Below are 18,741 nucleotides of genomic sequence, written 5' to 3' on the forward strand. Positions count from 1 at the left end.
CAAAAATATCACTAACGGCACCTTTAGCCATCATAATCATAACTATATCTAATAAAACGTTAACCATTGTCATGCTTGACCAAAAATGCCCCCTGAGGTGTTTCTCTCACTATTTACATTCATAGATATATATTGTTCCCTCATAAATGTAGACAAACATTGGCGCGCGCGCACACACACACACACACACACACACACACACACACACACACACACACACACACACACACACACACACACAATGAGTCACACACGGTCATATTTTACAAGCCAAATTATTGTTTTTTTACTGCTCATCTTATCAATTCTCACGACATTTTTAAGACCAGTTGTAAAACAGTTATGATGGGAGTGTCGGAACAGTGGGGCCCTCAGGTTTATTACTCACACACAACTCATTTGAATCTCATTATCACACACGGGTCAAAAGCAACACACTGATTATGCCAATGGTTTGAAGGCGAAGCTACACTGGGAGAGAAAGTCAGTACAGTGCTGCCTGTCGTTAACATGAAGTGTTACTGTGTTAGTGATCTAACATCTAACCCCTTCTTATCTATGTGGGCTTTTAACAAACTGTGATTTTTATGGGTTGGCTCTGTGGGATAGGAGGCTAGTCATCTATGAGGGGGATTCTCAACCTTTTTTTTGTTTATAACTGGAAGTGGAATGCTATAAAATGTAAGCTGATAAGTGTGTGTGTGTGTGTGTGTGTGTGTGTGTGCGCAGGTCGTGTTTGAGGCCAAGAGAGGTTTCAGTTCTTCATGTGACACAAGCCTGGACAACATTGTCATTAGCGAAGGAGCATGTCCCTGTGAGCATATTACACACACGCACGCACGCACGCACGCACGAAACTCTTAATAACCACGACAATCTTATCTATGGTAGATCTAAATCTTATCTAAATGCTTTCCCCAGCCTGTGTAACTGGCTGTGATTTTGACACGATGGATGACCTGTGTGGGTGGACGGTCCCGCAGCCCACCAACCCTGAGGTATTTGGCTTCGAACAGTGGAATGGACCCACAGCAACTGATGGCACAGGACCCGACGATGACTTTACCAAACCTGGATGTGAGTGCCCTCCCCATACATGTCTTCATACCTGGTTACACACCATGTCGCGTTGCGTGGCGCCCGGCCAGTGTATAAGTATTGAGTACACATATAAACTAGAAAGGTGCAATTCCGGGAGATTGCAACTGTGGTTGCGTGGAGGAATCCACTGGGAAATGTATTTGAGGGAAGCCATTTGCACACTTCTAATTCATGGGTTTACACTAGAGAGTTCTGTTCTTGATGAATTCTGTCTTGCCATTGATATTACATATTGTGATGTCACTCTTGTCTGGGACAGAAAATTGACTTTTGGAGTTACAGAAAAGGTTACAAAAAACTTCCATAGAATTCAATGAACAAAAATGTTTAACAAAAAAACAGGTTTACTTTAGGCATAACATTTCTCGGACCTATAGAACAATATTGTGTTGCCTAGAGCAACCACACTAATCAGCTGCTCGGATACAGATGCTGCGGTTTCTTCATTGATAATTTGATAGCGCTGAAAACATGAAGTACGACCATCATGTGAACCATGACACACTTGACATTGATTATTAATCATCCTAGCAGTCTCAGCCCCAATCAAGACCCCTGTTCTCTAAAATATACTAATTATAGTTGTTCAAGGTCATGTCATTTGTCCACATTATGAAGGCCAACTGTGACCGAAACGTGTTTTTAAAGTAAACACTTATAGGAGCAATGATGTTGTGCAGACTTGTATCATTATCTAGAATTTGATTTGATTTGATTGGCGCTGCACTGTGGCGACATGGACTAGGGCTACGCTTGCATGCGGGCCCTTTGTCTAAGACAAATTTCTTCCTCGGGAGACTAATAAAGTATATCTCTATCTCTATTTGTAAAGCCAATCGTTGAAGTAGACTTTGTCATCTTTTTGAAATGCAGTTGGTTTCTACATGTTGATGGATTCCTTCTCCGCTGTGCCTGGAGTCTCGTCTGAGATCATAAGTCCTCCCACTGCCGCCACAGGCTGCCTGGACCTTTCCTTCCATTACTACATGTACGGCACCGCCACCACCATGCAGCTGAGTGTACACACCCTCACTACAGGTAAGAGACCCAGAATATGAGTGCATAAGGCACTCATGTAACACTCGGGAATCGAACCCATGTCTCCCTCGTGGAAAGCCAACATCTTAACCAAGCCAAAGGGAATTCCCTATATAGTTTGGGGGATATAGCCTTCGGGCCATCAGGCTGAGGTTATGAGCCGCTCTACTACACTCAAACTCGAGTGGAGCAGTGGCACAGTGCCAGCCTGCTACCACGGAGGTTTATAGGTTTTCTCTGGTTTTCGCCGGCTGCTGGGCGCGGCGGCACTAATAACATTGGGGCAGAGTTTGAATGGACAGGTGGGCCTGTTGAGAACTCTAGTTTTTTCCGGCTTCCGTGCGCGGCTGCACTAATAACTTTGGGGCAGGCTCGTCTAAAGTTTGAAATTTGAATGGACAGGTATAAGTCAAAAGGGAGACATCGAAGAGGAAGGATGGATGGGGAAGGATCAACATATCTGACATATGTCCATATGGAGATCTAAGGGTTTGACGTCAGATGTAGAGTTGCTGGCCAATATTGATGACAGATCAGCTATCAGCGATCTCCACATGGGCTTAACTGCGACAGCAGGTCACATTTACTATGACATCAGAGTCTCCACATCTCCATCCCTGATGATGTTACGTTAATCGTGATGTTACATTAATCGTGCATGTCACTGACGGGACATGCACGATTCCATAGTTAACTGCGACCTTTGGTCGCAATAAGACACCAGTAACGGAGACAACTCTTCGTAGCAGCCACGCTGACCACGCCATTCGTGGATGGTGTTTCTAACGAGAAAATTGTGCATCCGGAGTGATTTTTGTTTGCAATTGCAATTGCAATAACTCGGTTGCCATTCGAAAAGCTCCTGTGGTTTACTGAAAAGTGAGATATAAAAACAGTAAACGTTAAAAAGAAAGAACAATACAGCAATACAATCAAAACAAGAATGATGTACATTTGAAAGTCAGAGTCTTCAATAGATCAATTTCTATGTACCAAGATCACTCGATGCAGGTATAGTGCAAGAATATACACAATGACTAGTCATCCCGTCTCTTCCATCTCTCCACTAGGTGGCAGCCTCGGAGCTCCTCTCTTCACGGTCCGAGGGAACCAGGGTCAGTCGTGGAAGCCTGTGGAAGTCCGCTACCTTGGAACTGCTACTGTCAAGGTAATGATTTCCATATTCAGTATAACCCAGTATTATTCAGTATAACCCTTACCCACCATTTAGACTGGTGACTATAGGATTGTTCTGATACCTGCCTTTGACCTCTCACAACTGGGATGTTTGATTCAGGACTAGGCTCCAATGTAATCCCTTTTGGCAAGAGAGATATTAGGCTTCCGCTCTTCAGCATCAGCCATGACGTGTATGTGCATGACTCATGGATTTGTATAATATTTCTTTTCTTGATTATCTATATTCCAGTTTGTGATCGTGGGTACTTATGGAGAGACTCCGGAAACAGATATAGCTGTTGATGGCGTTTGCGTTATGGCTTGCAAAGGTAAGAATAAAGCTATTCTGCATCTGGTCAGAAATATTTACCTTGTTTTCAACAGCTATTTTCGTTAGATCATGCTTTGAGATAACGTTCTATTTCACCTTTAGCTCCACCAACAACACCTGCGCCACCTGTGACAACACCAGGTCCAACTACACCCAAACCAACAACTCCCAGACCTACTACACCCAAACCTCCAACTCCAGGTCCCACGACACCCAAACCTCCAACTGTCGGCCCAACTACACCCAAACCTCCAACTGTCGGCCCAACTACACCCAAACCTCCAACTGTCGGCCCAACTACACCCAAACCTCCAACTGTCGGCCCAACTACACCAAAACCAACCACAGCAAGCACACCAAGTATAAGACTTAAACTGAACAAGCATTGCCATTCTTTCATACCTCATTTCTAAAGCATGAATTTCATTTTCTGACTGTGTTGTTTTTGTCTATGTCGTGACCCACAGTAACATGTCCTCCTAATGCCGAGTACAATGAGTGTGCTCCAGCTTGTAGTCCCAGCTGTAAGGAACCCTCCACCAACTGTACAGGCCCCTGCATTAGTGGCTGCTTCTGTAAGCCGGGCTACGTCTTAGATGGACGCCGTTGTGTCAAACTGGAGACCTGTGGCTGTCTGGATGAACACAACAACTACTACGAGGTTAGACGACATACATTACAGTGCTCGTGTAAATTATCTACAATTTGCAATTCAGACATTTAGGAGATGCTCTTGTCTCAAGGGGTGACTTATAATAAGCAATAGGCTATACTCATGTATTGCATGGCTTTGTTGAATGCTTGGTTCTGATTAGTCAATCGATGAATTCAGCTGTGTGTTATGATAAAAAAAATGAATGGGTGAAAAGAAAAACTGGGTTACAAAATCGTGGGATAAAAATTTTGAATTAAGATAATGACTGATCAGGATTAACAGACCGCTGTCTAAACCTCAGAGCACCTGGCCGCACTGTGTGAATTGTATGTCCTTGTCTTATATGTACAGTATTGCTTCTAGCTTTATATAAGGGTTTAATTGACTTTGTTTCATGGTTGTTTGTACAGTTTATTGCGTGTTCTATGTCTCAAGGTGGAAACAAGCTTTGGGTATTTTGGGTATAATCGACGTTCGTTGGATTGTTGTGAATTAAATTCTATTCTATTCTATTCTAATGTTTGTTAGCCTGGAGAGATCATCTTTGGTGACGCCTGCTCCAGGCTGTGTCGCTGTGCAGGGAACTACACCATGGAGTGTGTGGATAATTCCTGTGACGCCACAGAAGAGTGCCGTGAGGTCAGCGGAGTAGCGGGCTGCTATCCCAAAGGTGACAATGTCAAGGAGAACACTTACTGTATAGTACATAACACAAACACAGCATGTATTAGCAGTCCAGCCCTAATAGCTCTATACATGTGAATGTACCTACTTGACTGACTGACTGACTGATTGACTCACTCACTCACTCACTCACTCAAGCCCACCACACACCGGCTGCGACCGTCTGCGGCGCGGCGCGGCCGCGCTGGGGAACGCAGCCGGTGTGTGTCGGGCTTATCTCACTCACTCACTCACTCACTCACTCACTCACTCATAATAATAAAAGTAAAACATGCCACCCAAAGCAGGCAGTAACACATTCCCCCACCATCTTTCCTACAGCTACATCCACCTGCATAGCATCTGGAGACCCCCACTACACCACCTTTGACCGTCGCAAGTACAACTTCATGGGCAACTGCAGCTATGTGATGTCTAAACCCTGCAACGTCACCTCCATGCCTCACTTCGAGGTCCATGTCGACAACGAAAACCGCCACAACAGACCTACCATTTCCTACGTGAAGGCTGTGCACGTGTACGTGCGCATGCTGAAGATTTCCATCCTGAAGGGAGGCACTGTACAGGTGAGATGGGTGTAGAGAGAGAGAGAGAGAGAGAGTCTGTTTTATAGAAAATTGGTGGCAGTAATTTAATTATCGTGGAAAAAAGGAGAAAATCTCTCAAACGTGTGTGTGTGTGTGTGTGCTTAGATAATGATGTTATAGGAATCAGCAGACGTGTACAAAGTTTTTTCGTATGATAAGATACGTAACACGTACTGTAATATGACAACATTAATTCTGTGTCTGTATTTTTACTGCTACTACAATTTAGAAATAGTAGGAGTCTTGATATAATTATGTCCGACTCCTCAGCTAACTTATTGCCTCAGACTTCAAAATATTTGCATAATGACGCTTTAAATGGAAATCTGTGTAATCCTGATAAAATGCTACTGTAAAACATTAAACTTTACTTTACTTTCTGTCTCTCTAATGAATTGTCATGTTTGTGTCTCTTGTGTTGATTTTGCGTAGCTGAATGGAACCAATGTCAACCTGCCAGTCACTCCAGCCAGCGGTGTCTCTGTGTTCAAGTCTGGGAAACACTACACTGTAGCCATGGACTTTGGTGTGACCGTCCGCTACGATGGAAACCACTTCATGGACATCAAAGTGATCAAAGAGTGAGTGAAACCCATTACATCCTGTTCTATTTATCATTTGACTGATCTAATTTAGTACTAGAGCAGTCCTACTTCAGGACAGTAACGGTTTGATGTGAATTTAATATCCTGTAATTACAAATAGTGATTCTAGCTCAGCTCTGATGAACTTTGTCCCTTCAATAAATCCACTCTTTCCTTTGCCTCCCCCTGATGACCTGCAGTTACAAGGACACGTTGTGTGGGCTGTGTGGAGACTACAATGACAATGCCAAGGATGACATGCGAAAGCCAGACGGCATCATGACCAATGACCCCAATGTGTTCGGACACAGCTGGGTGACCGACCCCAAGTGAGTAATGTTAACATGAATGCTTATTATGAACACACCCAACTACATACAGTGACACAGATACATTCATCCACAAACTACAGTAACACCATTTCCCTGCTTGTATCTCCATAGTTGTAATAAGAAGCCCAACGTCACGGTCCCAGAATGTACGGATGAGGAACAGGATCTGTATGAGAGCTCTGGATTCTGTGGCATCCTGTTGGACAAGAAGGGACCCTTCGCTGTCTGTCACCCTAAGGTCAACCCCAATGTGAGTGCTAATGGGTAGAACATCCAAACGGGAATCGCACACATCTGACAGAAACACACAATTGCATCTCATGCACTCAAACTAACACACACAATTGATGAACTACTTTTTTGTGTGTTTGTTTGTTTATCAGGACCACTTCAAGGACTGTCTGTTTGACCTGTGTGAGCTGGACGGGGCCTCGTCCATCCTGTGTGAGGCCATTGAAGCCTACGTCAATGAGTGCCAGGACCGTGGAGTCAACATCCCCGCCTGGAGGAACCAAACATTCTGCCGTGAGTCAATTACAGACCAGTGGAGGATGGAGGGATGGAAAGAATAGATGGATGGATGGAGAGCGTGAGGAATGGAGGGATGGAGGGACAGAGGAGGGAAGTATAGAAAGGCTGGATGGATGGATGGATGGATGGATGCATGCATCAAGCAGAGTTAGAAAATAATCTATGGGCTAACGATTGAAGTGCAGGTAAGTACCTGCGTGCGTCTGACTGCCTTTTGCAGCCCATCCCTTACAGGATTATTCAGACACAATTTACAGTACAATATTATTCCTGTGCCAACACGCTGACACCAAAATATTAAACAAAAGTAAATATCATACAATGTATACTTAACATAATCAAGAGTACTGTACATTCAAGTAGTCCATTTTGTCGAGATAGAGACTAAAGTGGAGGGGAGAGAGAGTGAGTGAGTGAGTGCGTGTTTATTCACATTTCACACGCATGTCCCTCTCCTTCCTGCAGCTCTGGACTGTCCTGTTAACAGCCACTATGAGCCGTGTGCAGAACCCTGTCAGAATACATGCGCTGGGAAGCCCTCCACGGGTTGCGGTGGTCCCTGTGTGGAGTCGTGTGTGTGTGACCCCGGATACATCCTCAGTGCTGGGAAGTGTGTGAGGACCAGCGACTGTGGGTGTAGACACAGCAACGGACAATACTATGAGGTAGAATATATAGGAGAGACTGAAATGTCTACTACTGGTATAGAATGGAGTTGGCTGTATACTGTATATTTAATTAATTAATCTACTAATTCACAAATCTCTCTCTCCCTCTCCCTCTCCCTCTCAGCCTGGAGAGGAGTTTTATGTGGAGGACTGTTTGTTGAAGTGTTGGTGTGACGCTCCCTTCATCAGCTGTTCGGCAGCAGACTGCCCTCCACTGCATGAGTGTAAAGTGCAAGGAGGAGATCTGGGCTGCTACCCCGTCAGTAAGTTCACTACTACGGTAAAGGAGATGTGCTGACGTCATAGATTTACAGATGCAAATAAAAGAGACCTCACAGGCTCATGTAGATACAGTGAAAGAGAAATAACTAAATGCATAGACACAAAAGCTACCAGGAAAGGTTGGTCCCACAATTACAAACACAAACTTGTGAAACTTATTTAAAAGTGCTAAAATATATGACCTCCAACTCCAGATCCTACTACACCCGCACCTCCAACTCCTGGACCAACTACACCCAAACCTCCAACTGTCGGTCCAACTACACCCAAACCTCCAACTGTTGGTCCAACTACACCCAAACCAACCACGGCAAGCACACCAAGTAAGACTTCAAATTATTCCTTAAGTTATTCCTTCTTGTGCTTCGTATCTCATTCATAAACCATTTATGTAATGTTCTCATTCTGTTATTTTTCTCTGTGTCACAGTAACATGTCCTCCTAATGCCGAGTACAATGAGTGTGCTCCAGCTTGTAATCCCAGCTGTAAGGAACCCTCCACCAACTGTACAGGCCCCTGCATTAGTGGCTGCTTCTGTAAGCCGGGCTACGTCTTAGATGGACGCCGTTGTGTCAAACTGGAGACCTGTGGCTGTCTGGATGAACACAACAACTACTACGAGGTTAGACGCATTACAATGCTTATGTTATGTAAACAATCTGTAGTTGAGACAATGAGGTTATCATGGACTGAACGGAGATTAAAAGATTACATGAGATGACACAAGATAATATACGATAAAAATAAGGAAAGGAAGCGACTATTCTACCTCTTTAGATTATTCCCAATATCAATTTTGCCGTTGTGGAACAGTCTACCAGCTACCATTCAAAACTGTCACATAAAACTGCAGTATGAATTGGCCTTTAGATCCTCTTTAGCTTGTTACTGTACCAGTTTTGTAATTCATTTTTGCTGTTGATTATAACAATGTACTACTGAAATTGGCATCCTCTGCTAACCCTGTGTATTTACAGTGCCTTTTATGTATTGTTCATTAATACATACTGTCCCTCCCAATAAACACATGCATGCAACTTGTATCAGCCTTCAGACTGACTTTGTGCCTTGTCCTATGTTTGTTAGCCTGGAGAGATCATCTTTGGTGACGGCTGCTCCAGGCTGTGTCGCTGTGCAGGGAACTACACCATGGAGTGTGTGGATAATTCCTGTGACGCCACAGAAGAGTGCCGTGAGGTCAGCGGAGTAGCAGGCTGCTATCCCAAAGGTGAGAATGTCAAGGAGAACACGTCATTCTTAACACAAAGGTGGCATTTGTTGCCTGGACCAACAGGCCAGCATTAAATATGCAAATGTGTCTACTTATCTATCTGACTGACTGACTGACTGACTCGGATTTTCCTGTGTCATCATCAGACATCATAAAACATATTTGTAACCCAAAGCAGGCAGTAACACAGATGTTCCCCCACAATCTTTCCTACAGCTACATCCACCTGCATAGCATCTGGAGACCCCCACTACACCACCTTTGACCGTCGCAAGTACAACTTCATGGGCAACTGCAGCTATGTGATGTCTAAACCCTGCAACGTCACCTCCATGCCTCACTTCGAGGTCCATGTTGACAACGAAAACCGCCACAACAGACCTACCATTTCCTACGTGAAGGCTGTGCACGTGTACGTGCACATGCTGAAGATTTCCATCCTGAAGGGAGGCACTGTACAGGTGAGATGGGTGTAGAGAGAGAGAGAGAGAGAGTCTGTTTTATAGAAATTTGGTGGCAGTAATTTAATTATCGTGGAAAAAAGGAGAAAATATCTCAAATGTGTGTGTGTGTGTGTGTGGGTGGGTGTGTGTGCGTGTGTGTGTGTGTGTGTGTGTGTGTGTGTGTGTGTGTGTGTGCTTAGATAATTATGTTATAGGAATCAGCAGACGTGTACAACGTTTTTTCGTATGATAAGATAACACGTACTATTATGACAACACAAATTAAGTGTCTGTACATTTAGGCTGCTACTACAATTTAGAAATAGTAGGAATCTTGAAATAAGTCCTCGTCTCACTTATTGCTCAGACTTCAAAATATTTGCATAATGATGCTTTAAATGGAATTCTGTGTAATCCTGATAAAATGCTACTGTAAAACATTAAACTTTACTTTACTTTCTGTCTCTCTAATGAATTGTCATGTTTGTGTCTCTTGTGTTGATTTTGCGTAGCTGAATGGAACCAATGTCAACCTGCCAGTCACTCCAGCCAGCGGTGTCTCTGTGTTCAAGTCTGGGAAACACTACACTGTAGCCATGGACTTTGGTGTGACCGTCCGCTACGATGGAAACCACTTCATGGACATCAAAGTGATCAAAGAGTGAGTGAAATCCATTACATCCTGTTCTATTTATCATTTGACTGATCTAATTTAGTACTAGAGCAGTCCTACTTCAGGACAGTGGTTTGATGTGAATTTAATATCCTGTAATTACAAATAGTGATTCTAGCTCAGCTCTGATGAACTTTGTTCCTTGAATAAATCCACTCTTTCCTTTGCCTCCCCCTGATGACCTGCAGTTACAAGGACACGTTGTGTGGGCTGTGTGGAGACTACAATGACAATGCCAAGGATGACATGCGAAAGCCAGACGGCATCATGACCAATGACCCCAATGTGTTCGGACACAGCTGGGTGACCGACCCCAAGTGAGTAATGTTAACATGAATGCTTATTATGAACACACCCAACTACATACAGTGACACAGATACATTCATCCACAAACTAACACCATTTCCCTGCTTGTATCTCCATAGTTGTAATAAGAAGCCCAACGTCACGGTCCCAGAATGTACGGATGAGGAACAGGATCTGTATGAGAGCTCTGGATTCTGTGGCATCCTGTTGGACAAGAAGGGACCCTTCGCTGTCTGTCACCCTAAGGTCAACCCCAATGTGAGTGCTAATGGGTAGAACATCCAAACGGGAATCACGCACATCTCAAAAAATGTTGACGGTTGCAGGACAAAAGCGGGGCGGGACTGCGACGCTCTATTAGGAATCAATGGTCAGGAATCAACGTTTCGACCCCTCCGACTACACACACACACACACACACACACACACACACACACACACATGACAGAAACACACAATTGCATCTCATGCACTCAAACTAACACACACAATTGATGAACTACTTTTTTGTGTGTTTGTTTGTTTATCAGGACCACTTCAAGGACTGTCTGTTTGACCTTTGTGAGCTGGACGGGGCCTCGTCCATCCTGTGTGAGGCCATTGAAGCCTACGTCAATGAGTGCCAGGACCGTGGAGTCAACATCCCCGCCTGGAGGAACCAAACATTCTGCCGTGAGTCAAATACAGACCAGTGGAGGATGGAGGGATGGAAAGAATAGATGGATGGATGTGAGGAATGGAGGGACCGAGGAGGGGGGAAGTATAGAAAGGATAGATGAATGGATGCATGGTGCGTGCGTGTTTATTTGCAATTTCACATGCATGTCCCTCTCCTTCCTGCAGCTCTGGACTGTCCTACTAACAGCCACTATGAGCCGTGTGCAGAACCCTGTCAGAATACTTGCGTTGGGAAGCCCTCCACGGGCTGCGGTGGTCCCTGTGTGGAGTCGTGTGTGTGTGACCCCGGCTACATCCTCAGTGCTGGGAAGTGTGTGAGGACCAGCGACTGTGGGTGTAGACACAGCAATGGACAATACTATGAGGTAGAATATATAGGAGAGACTGAAATGTCTACTATTGGTATAGAATGGAGTTGGCTGTATACTGTATATTTAATTAATTAATCTACTAATTCACAAATCTCTCTCTCCCTCTCCCTCTGTCTCTCAGCCTGGAGAGGAGTTTTATGTGGAGGACTGTTTGTTGAAGTGTTGGTGTGACGCTCCCTTCATCAGCTGTTCGGCAGCAGACTGCCCTCCACTGCATGAGTGTAAAGTGCAAGGAGGAGATCTGGGCTGCTACCCCGTCAGTAAGTTCACTACTATCGACAGAAATGCTCTGAGATCAAAAAGTGGCTTTGAGTGAAGAAAAGACAGGAACCTTCAAACGTAGTAGTTTTGGAACAAACATTCACGATTATCATCTAACACAAGCGTGCATTTCTCTTCCGACTGTAGGTACTACTACACCCAAACCTCCAACTCCTGGACCAACTACACCCAAACCTCCAACTCCTGGACCAACTACACCCAAACCTCCAACTGTCGGTCCAACTACACCCAAACCTCCAACTGTCGGTCCGACCACACCCAAACCTCCAACTGTCGGTCCGACCACACCCAAACCAACCACGGCAAAACCAACTACAACTAAACCGCCGAGTAAGACTTAAAATGAAAGCACATTGTCATACTAATGCAATATTAGAATCATATGCCATCATAAAACTGACTTTTTTTCTCTGTGTTGTCTTGTGACCCACAGTAACATGTGTTCCTGATGCCGAGTACATAGACTGTGGTCCAGCTTGTATTCCCAGCTGTAAGGAACCCTCCACCAACTGCACAGGCTCCTGCATTAGTGGCTGCTTCTGTAAGCCGGGCTACGTCTTTAGGGGACGCCGTTGTGTCAAACTGGAGACCTGTGGCTGTCTGGATGAACACAACAACTACTACGAGGTTAGACACCATACATTGCAATGTTCAAGTGCAATTCTACCTTCTCCACAACTAACAATTGCGCCCATTCTGTTACTCAATTCTGTTACTTAAATCGATTGGATTTAACATGTTAATTTGGATTGGAATGCACAATTCCTTTGATGTGAGGGACTTCTAGGTGCGCTGAATGTTTACTCTATCAAAACGCATATATATTAACATTTACCTGTTGGATTCATTCAACATACTGTATGCTTCATATACAAAGTCACTGGCCGCCACATAATCTGTCCAATTAGGCTAACAGAACAATTAAGTTGCTTACAGTGGGAATGATCGATCGATCGCTTTGTAACTCCACACAGACCAAGTAGTACAGTACGTTTCATTCATTTTAATGTATGAACAAAGGCTTCTAACGGAAATCGTAGTTGATGCAGACACCTGGTAATCCACACGGCAGTAGGAAACAGATTTAGCCTCCCTCCAAATAAAGTCAGCAAGGTAAGGTAGTGCCTGGTAAGTCCATAGACTTGGCTGTCATATGACGTAATTCCAAAAGCCAGATGTTAGAAGGGGAAAAAAAAAACTCGAACAAGGGGAATAGCGCCATCTAGCTGCAGTGATATCTATAAATCTATCTATCTATAAATGTACTGCCTGAATTTGACAATATTGTGACAAATTTGACCCGCCCTGGCCTGATCGGATGGGTCCCTACTATAGATTATCTGAGCCAATGAGATGATATGAGAAAACAATCCCATATATACATTTTAAGACTGACTTCATGCCCATCTTTTGTCTGTCAGCCTGGAGAGATCATCTTCGGTGACGCCTGCTCCAGGCTGTGTCGCTGTGCAGGGAACTACACCTTGGAGTGTGTGGATAATTCCTGTGACGCCACAGAAGAGTGCCGTGAGGTCAGCGGAGTAGCAGGCTGCTATCCCAAAGGTGACAATGTCAAGGAGAACACGTCATACTTAACACAAAGGTGGCATTTGTTGCCTGGACCAACAGGCCAGCATTAAATATGCAAATGTGTCTACTTACTGTATCTATCTGACTGACTGACTGACTCGGCTTTTCCTGTGTCATCATCATAAAACATATTTGTAACCCAAAGCAGGCAATAATACATATGTTCCCCCACCATCTTTCCTACAGCTACATCCACCTGCATAGCATCTGGAGACCCCCACTACACCACCTTTGACCGTCGCAAGTACAACTTCATGGGCAACTGCAGCTATGTGATGTCTAAACCCTGCAACGTCACCTCCATGCCTCACTTCGAGGTCCATGTCGACAACGAAAACCGCCACAACAGACCTACCATTTCCTACGTGAAGGCTGTGCACGTGTACGTGCGCATGCTGAAGATTTCCATCCTGAAGGGAGGCACTGTACAGGTGAGATGGTTGTAGCACCCAAATTAGTGACCAATTAGTGACAGCAGATGTTGCCGTTTGGTTGCGAAACAGGTAGGCCGTTAAGCAAGAGCTGCAGTCCTGCATAGACTCTGTTGTTGCAGTCTGACCTTGATTTCTCCAGAAAGGTTCATCCTAGTCTCTGCATAGAATGTAGAGCGTGTGTGTGTGTGTGTGTGTGTGTGTGTGTGTGTGTGTGTGTGTGTGTGTGTGTGTGTGTGTGTGTGTGTGTGTGTGTGTGTGTGTGTGTGTGTGTGTGTGTGTGTGTGTGTGTGTGTGAGCGAGCCAAATGCACATATCATAATTTAAAAATAAAAAATCTTTAGAGCTTAACATAAGGACATCATAGATTTATTGTATTTTATAACATTTTGACATGATAATACCATGTCAAAATGTTGCCACAATTTTCTATATTGCTGTTATGTATGTTGCTGTAGTGTGGCTGTGATAGACATTAGTTTAGATATCGGAGGGATAATCCTCTTCTCCTTCTGCAAATTTTTTTTGTAGTTCTGATAAAAATGCTTTCTATACTCTTAACTTGCTATCTCTCTAATCAATTGTCATGTTTGTGTCTCTTGTGTTGATTTTGCGTAGCTGAATGGAACCAATGTCAACCTGCCAGTCACTCCAGCCAGCGGTGTCTCTGTGTTCAAGTCTGGGAAACACTACACTGTAGCCATGGACTTTGGTGTGACCGTCCGCTACGATGGAAACCACTTCATGGACATCAAAGTGATCAAAGAGTGAGTGAAACCCATTATATAATCTTCCCAACCCTGATCTATATCAAAGTAAGGTCCTGGAGTGTTTGTTATCCCTGGATTGTTCTTAAACTTACACTTTAAGACTGAGAGTGTGTCGACCTTATAGTTGGAGAAAAATACACTAATGTCTCCCTCTCGTGGTGGAGAAAGTGAATTGCAACAATGAGTTTGATATGTTATCTAGATGTCTACTGTATATAGACTCTATATTATACACATCTAAATATAACGCACGCATGCACGCACGTACATGCATAAAATATCTTAATATTCGTTTAATGAGGGTTGTAGCTTTTACACTGTAGATTTTACCATGTTTTGTTTCTAGTACATGTGAGCACTAGTGAGGAACAAATAATGCTTCTCTCTGAGCTCTGACAAACTCTGTCCCCTGAATGAATTCATCTCCACTCATTCCTTTGCCTCCCCCTGATGACCTGCAGTTACAAGGACACGTTGTGTGGGCTGTGTGGAGACTACAATGACAATGCCAAGGATGACATGCGGAAGCCAGACGGCATCGTGACCAGAGACCCCAATGTGTTTGGACACAGCTGGGTGACCGACCCCAAGTGAGTAACACCGAACATGGAACAAGTCAACATCCCTTGACTCCTTCAAAACTGCTCTCAAAGGGCACCTATGGACGGCTGCAATTCGAAACTGGCCCCCGTAAAAGTCTGAGTCACCCCCCCCACCCCCCTCACTGTACATGTTTTTTCCCCTTTTTACCTTGATTTATGTTTTATGTTATGTTTTTGAGGGGCGCTAGAAAATGGACAGTTTAATGTTTGTTTTGTCACTAACACAAATATTAAATGCCATTAACAATGAACAGAGTTCAGCACCTCCACACTTCACACGGGTGTGATCTTTTGTTATATAAAAGTGTATATTTGTACGTTTCTAAATGTTCTGATGAATTTAAAATGGTGGATTGTAAACAAGTGTAATGCTTTTTGGTGCCATCCACTGTTTTTTGTATCGAGTTGTGCTTGAAATGTACCTATTCTGCATGCTGTTAATAAATACTTCAATCAATCGATCAACACCGCCTACTCCTTCATGAATATGCCCAACTACATAGAGTGACACAGATTTATTCATCCACAAACTAACACCATTTCCCGGCTTGTATCTCCATAGTTGTAATAAGAAGCCCAACGTCACGGTCCCAGAATGTACGGATGAGGAACAGGATCTGTATGAGAGCTCTGGATTCTGTGGCATCCTGTTGGACAAGAAGGGACCCTTCGCTGTCTGTCACCCTAAGGTCAACCCCAATGTGAGTGCTAATGGGTAGAACATCCTAACGGGAATCACGCACATCTCAAAAGATGTTGATGTGTGCAGGACAAAAGTATACATACAGAAGGAAGGTAGGATTCCACACACCGTTCTTAAGCTCCCAGTAGTTTATTAGGAATCAATGGTCAGGAATCAACGTTTCGACCCCTCCGACTGTACACACACACACACACACACACACACACACACACACACACACACACACACACACACACACACACACACACACACACACACACACACACGAACATGACAAACACACAATTGCATGTCATGCACTCAAACTAACACACACAATTTATTTTTTGTGTGTTTGTTTGTTTATCAGGACCACTTCAAGGACTGTCTGTTTGACCTGTGTGAGCTGGACGGGGCCTCGTCCATCCTGTGTGAGGCCATTGAAGCCTACGTCAATGAGTGCCAGGACCGTGGAGTCAACATCCCCGCCTGGAGGAACCAAACATTCTGCCGTGAGTCAAATACAGACCAGTGGAGGATGGAGGGATGGAAAGAATAGATGGATGGATGTGAGGAATGGAGGGACCGAGGAGGGGGGAAGTATAGAAAGGATGGATGGATGGATGGATGGATGGATGGATGCATCAAGTGGAGTTATAAAGGAATATATGGACTAACAATTAAACGGCAGGTAAGTACCTGTAAGTACCTGATCAACTTTCATGGGTGCATTTGAACATTAAGTGTGCGTGTGTGCGTGGTGCGTGCGTGTTTATTCACAATTTCACACACCTATCCCTCTCCTTCCTGCAGCTCTGGACTGTCCTGCTAACAGCCACTATGAGCCATGTGCAGAACCCTGTCAGAATACTTGCGTTGGGAAGCCCTCCACGGGCTGCGGTGGTCCCTGTGTGGAGTCGTGTGTGTGTGACCCCGGCTACATCCTCAGTGCTGGGAAGTGTGTGAGGACCAGTGACTGTGGGTGTAGACACAGCAACGGACAATACTATGAGGTAGAATATATAGGAGAGACTGAAATGTCTATTACTGATATAGAATGGAGTTGGCTGTATACTGTATATTTAATTAATTAATCTACTAATTCACAAATCTCTCTCTCTTTCTCTCTATCCCTCTGTCTCTCAGCCTGGAGAGGAGTTTTATGTGGAGGACTGTTTGTTGAAGTGTTGGTGTGACGCTCCCTTCATCAGCTGTTCGGCAGCAGACTGCCCTCCACTGCATGAGTGTAAAGTGCAAGGAGGAGATCTGGGCTGCTACCCCGTCAGTAAGTTCACTACTCTCGTTGCTCTGAGATCAAAAAGTGGCTTTGAGTGAAGAAAAGACAGGAACCTTCAAATGTAGTAGTTTTGGAACAAACATTCACGATTATCATCTAACACAAGCGTGCATTTCTCTTCCTACTGTAGGTACTACTACACCCAAACCTCCAACTCCTGGACCAACTACACCCAAACCTCCAACTGTCGGTCCAACTACACCCAAACCTCCAACTCCTGGACCAACTACACCCAAACCTCCAACTGTCGGTCCAACTACACCCAAACCTCCAACTGTCGGTCCAACTACACCCAAACCTCCAACTGTCGGTCCGACCACACCCAAACCAACCACGGCAAAACCAACTACAACTAAACCGCCGAGTAAGACTTAAAATGAAAGCTCATTGTCATACTAATACAATATTGGAATCATATGCCATCATAAAACTGACTTTTTTTCTCTGTGTTGTCTTGTGACCCACAGTAACATGTGTTCCTGATGCCGAGTACATAGACTGTGGTCCAGCTTGTATTCCCAGCTGTAAGGAACCCTCCACCAACTGCACAGGCTCCTGCATTAGTGGCTGCTTCTGTAAGCCAGGCTACGTCTTTAGGGGACGCCGTTGTGTCAAACTGGAGACCTGTGGCTGTCTGGATGAACACAACAACTACTACGAGGTTAGACACCATACATTGCAATGTTCAAGTGCAATTCTACCTTCTCCACAACTAACAATTGCGCCCATTCTGTTACTCAAAGTGACTGTCCCACTCGGCAGTTATCGATTGGATTTAACATGTTAATTTGGATTGGAATGCACAATTCCTTTGATGTGAGGGACTTGGAGGTGCGCTGAATGTTTACTCTATCAAAACGCATATATTAACATTTACCTGTTGGATTCATTCAACATACTGTATGCATAGCGCCATCTAGCTGCAGTGATATCTATAAATCTATCTATCTATATCTATAAATGTACTGCCTGAATTTGACAATATTGTGACAAATTTGACCCCTACTATAGATTATCTGAGCCAATGAGGTGATATGAGAGAACAATCCCATATATACATTTTAAGACTGACTTCATGCCCATCTTTTGTCTGTCAGCCTGGAGAGATCATCTTTGGTGACGGCTGCTCCAGGCTGTGTCACTGTGCAGGGAACTACACCTTGGAGTGTGTGGATAATTCCTGTGACGCCACAGAAGAGTGCCGTGAGGTCAGCGGAGTAGCAGGCTGCTATCCCAAAGGTGACAATGTCAAGGAGAACACGTCATACTTAAAGGGTCCCTTTTTGCAAAAAAAAATATGTTAATGACGTTTAGAAGCTTTAGATCACTTTCCTGGGAGTATTTATGTGTCTAATATGTGGTTTTAGATATTTTAGATTGTAGCAGTGAGCCTGTTGTCTCTGATGTCATG

At 44.3% G+C, this 18,741-nt stretch overlaps 3 protein-coding genes across 3 annotated transcripts in view; all 3 read left to right on the plus strand.

Moving 5' to 3' along the window:
• zanl (zonadhesin, like) overlaps positions 1–18,741 on the plus strand; it is a gene marked incomplete at both ends in the record, with an annotated part of 56,135 nt that overhangs the window by 4,869 nt on the left and 32,525 nt on the right. Inside the window, 21 exon segments of the mRNA XM_080792279.1 lie at positions 730–814; positions 922–1,077; positions 1,975–2,139; positions 3,210–3,307; positions 3,569–3,647; positions 3,752–4,018; positions 4,021–4,106; positions 4,110–4,310; positions 4,833–4,974; positions 5,310–5,554; positions 6,008–6,156; positions 6,360–6,488; positions 6,603–6,741; positions 6,875–7,016; positions 7,488–7,687; positions 7,815–7,953; positions 8,167–8,295; positions 12,085–12,288; positions 17,461–17,694; positions 17,798–17,991; positions 18,428–18,569. Coding sequence (XP_080648405.1) covers positions 730–814; positions 922–1,077; positions 1,975–2,139; positions 3,210–3,307; positions 3,569–3,647; positions 3,752–4,018; positions 4,021–4,106; positions 4,110–4,310; positions 4,833–4,974; positions 5,310–5,554; positions 6,008–6,156; positions 6,360–6,488; positions 6,603–6,741; positions 6,875–7,016; positions 7,488–7,687; positions 7,815–7,953; positions 8,167–8,295; positions 12,085–12,288; positions 17,461–17,694; positions 17,798–17,991; positions 18,428–18,569 — 3,325 coding nt within the window.
• Positions 8,407–11,992, plus strand: LOC308335839 (zonadhesin-like; the record flags this gene model as incomplete). The annotated part of the gene is made up of 9 exons (XM_080793057.1): positions 8,407–8,595; positions 9,060–9,201; positions 9,421–9,665; positions 10,160–10,308; positions 10,509–10,637; positions 10,747–10,885; positions 11,158–11,299; positions 11,471–11,670; positions 11,798–11,992. Coding segments are annotated over 9 exons (1,530 nt in total), but the record flags the coding sequence as incomplete, so codon positions are not given.
• On the plus strand, positions 12,301–17,368 carry LOC308335840 (zonadhesin-like; the record flags this gene model as incomplete). Its single annotated transcript, XM_080793058.1, has 10 exons — positions 12,301–12,313; positions 12,392–12,585; positions 13,380–13,521; positions 13,735–13,979; positions 14,598–14,746; positions 15,211–15,339; positions 15,914–16,052; positions 16,404–16,545; positions 16,847–17,046; positions 17,180–17,368. The coding sequence occupies 10 exons, from the start codon at positions 12,301–12,303 to the stop codon at positions 17,366–17,368; spliced, it is 1,542 nt and encodes a 513-aa protein (XP_080649184.1).

The sequence above is a fragment of the Protomyctophum bolini genome (genome assembly GCF_963924005.1).
Source record: "Protomyctophum bolini genome assembly, chromosome: 20".
In the NCBI taxonomy this organism is placed as follows: domain Eukaryota; kingdom Metazoa; phylum Chordata; class Actinopteri; order Myctophiformes; family Myctophidae; genus Protomyctophum; species Protomyctophum bolini.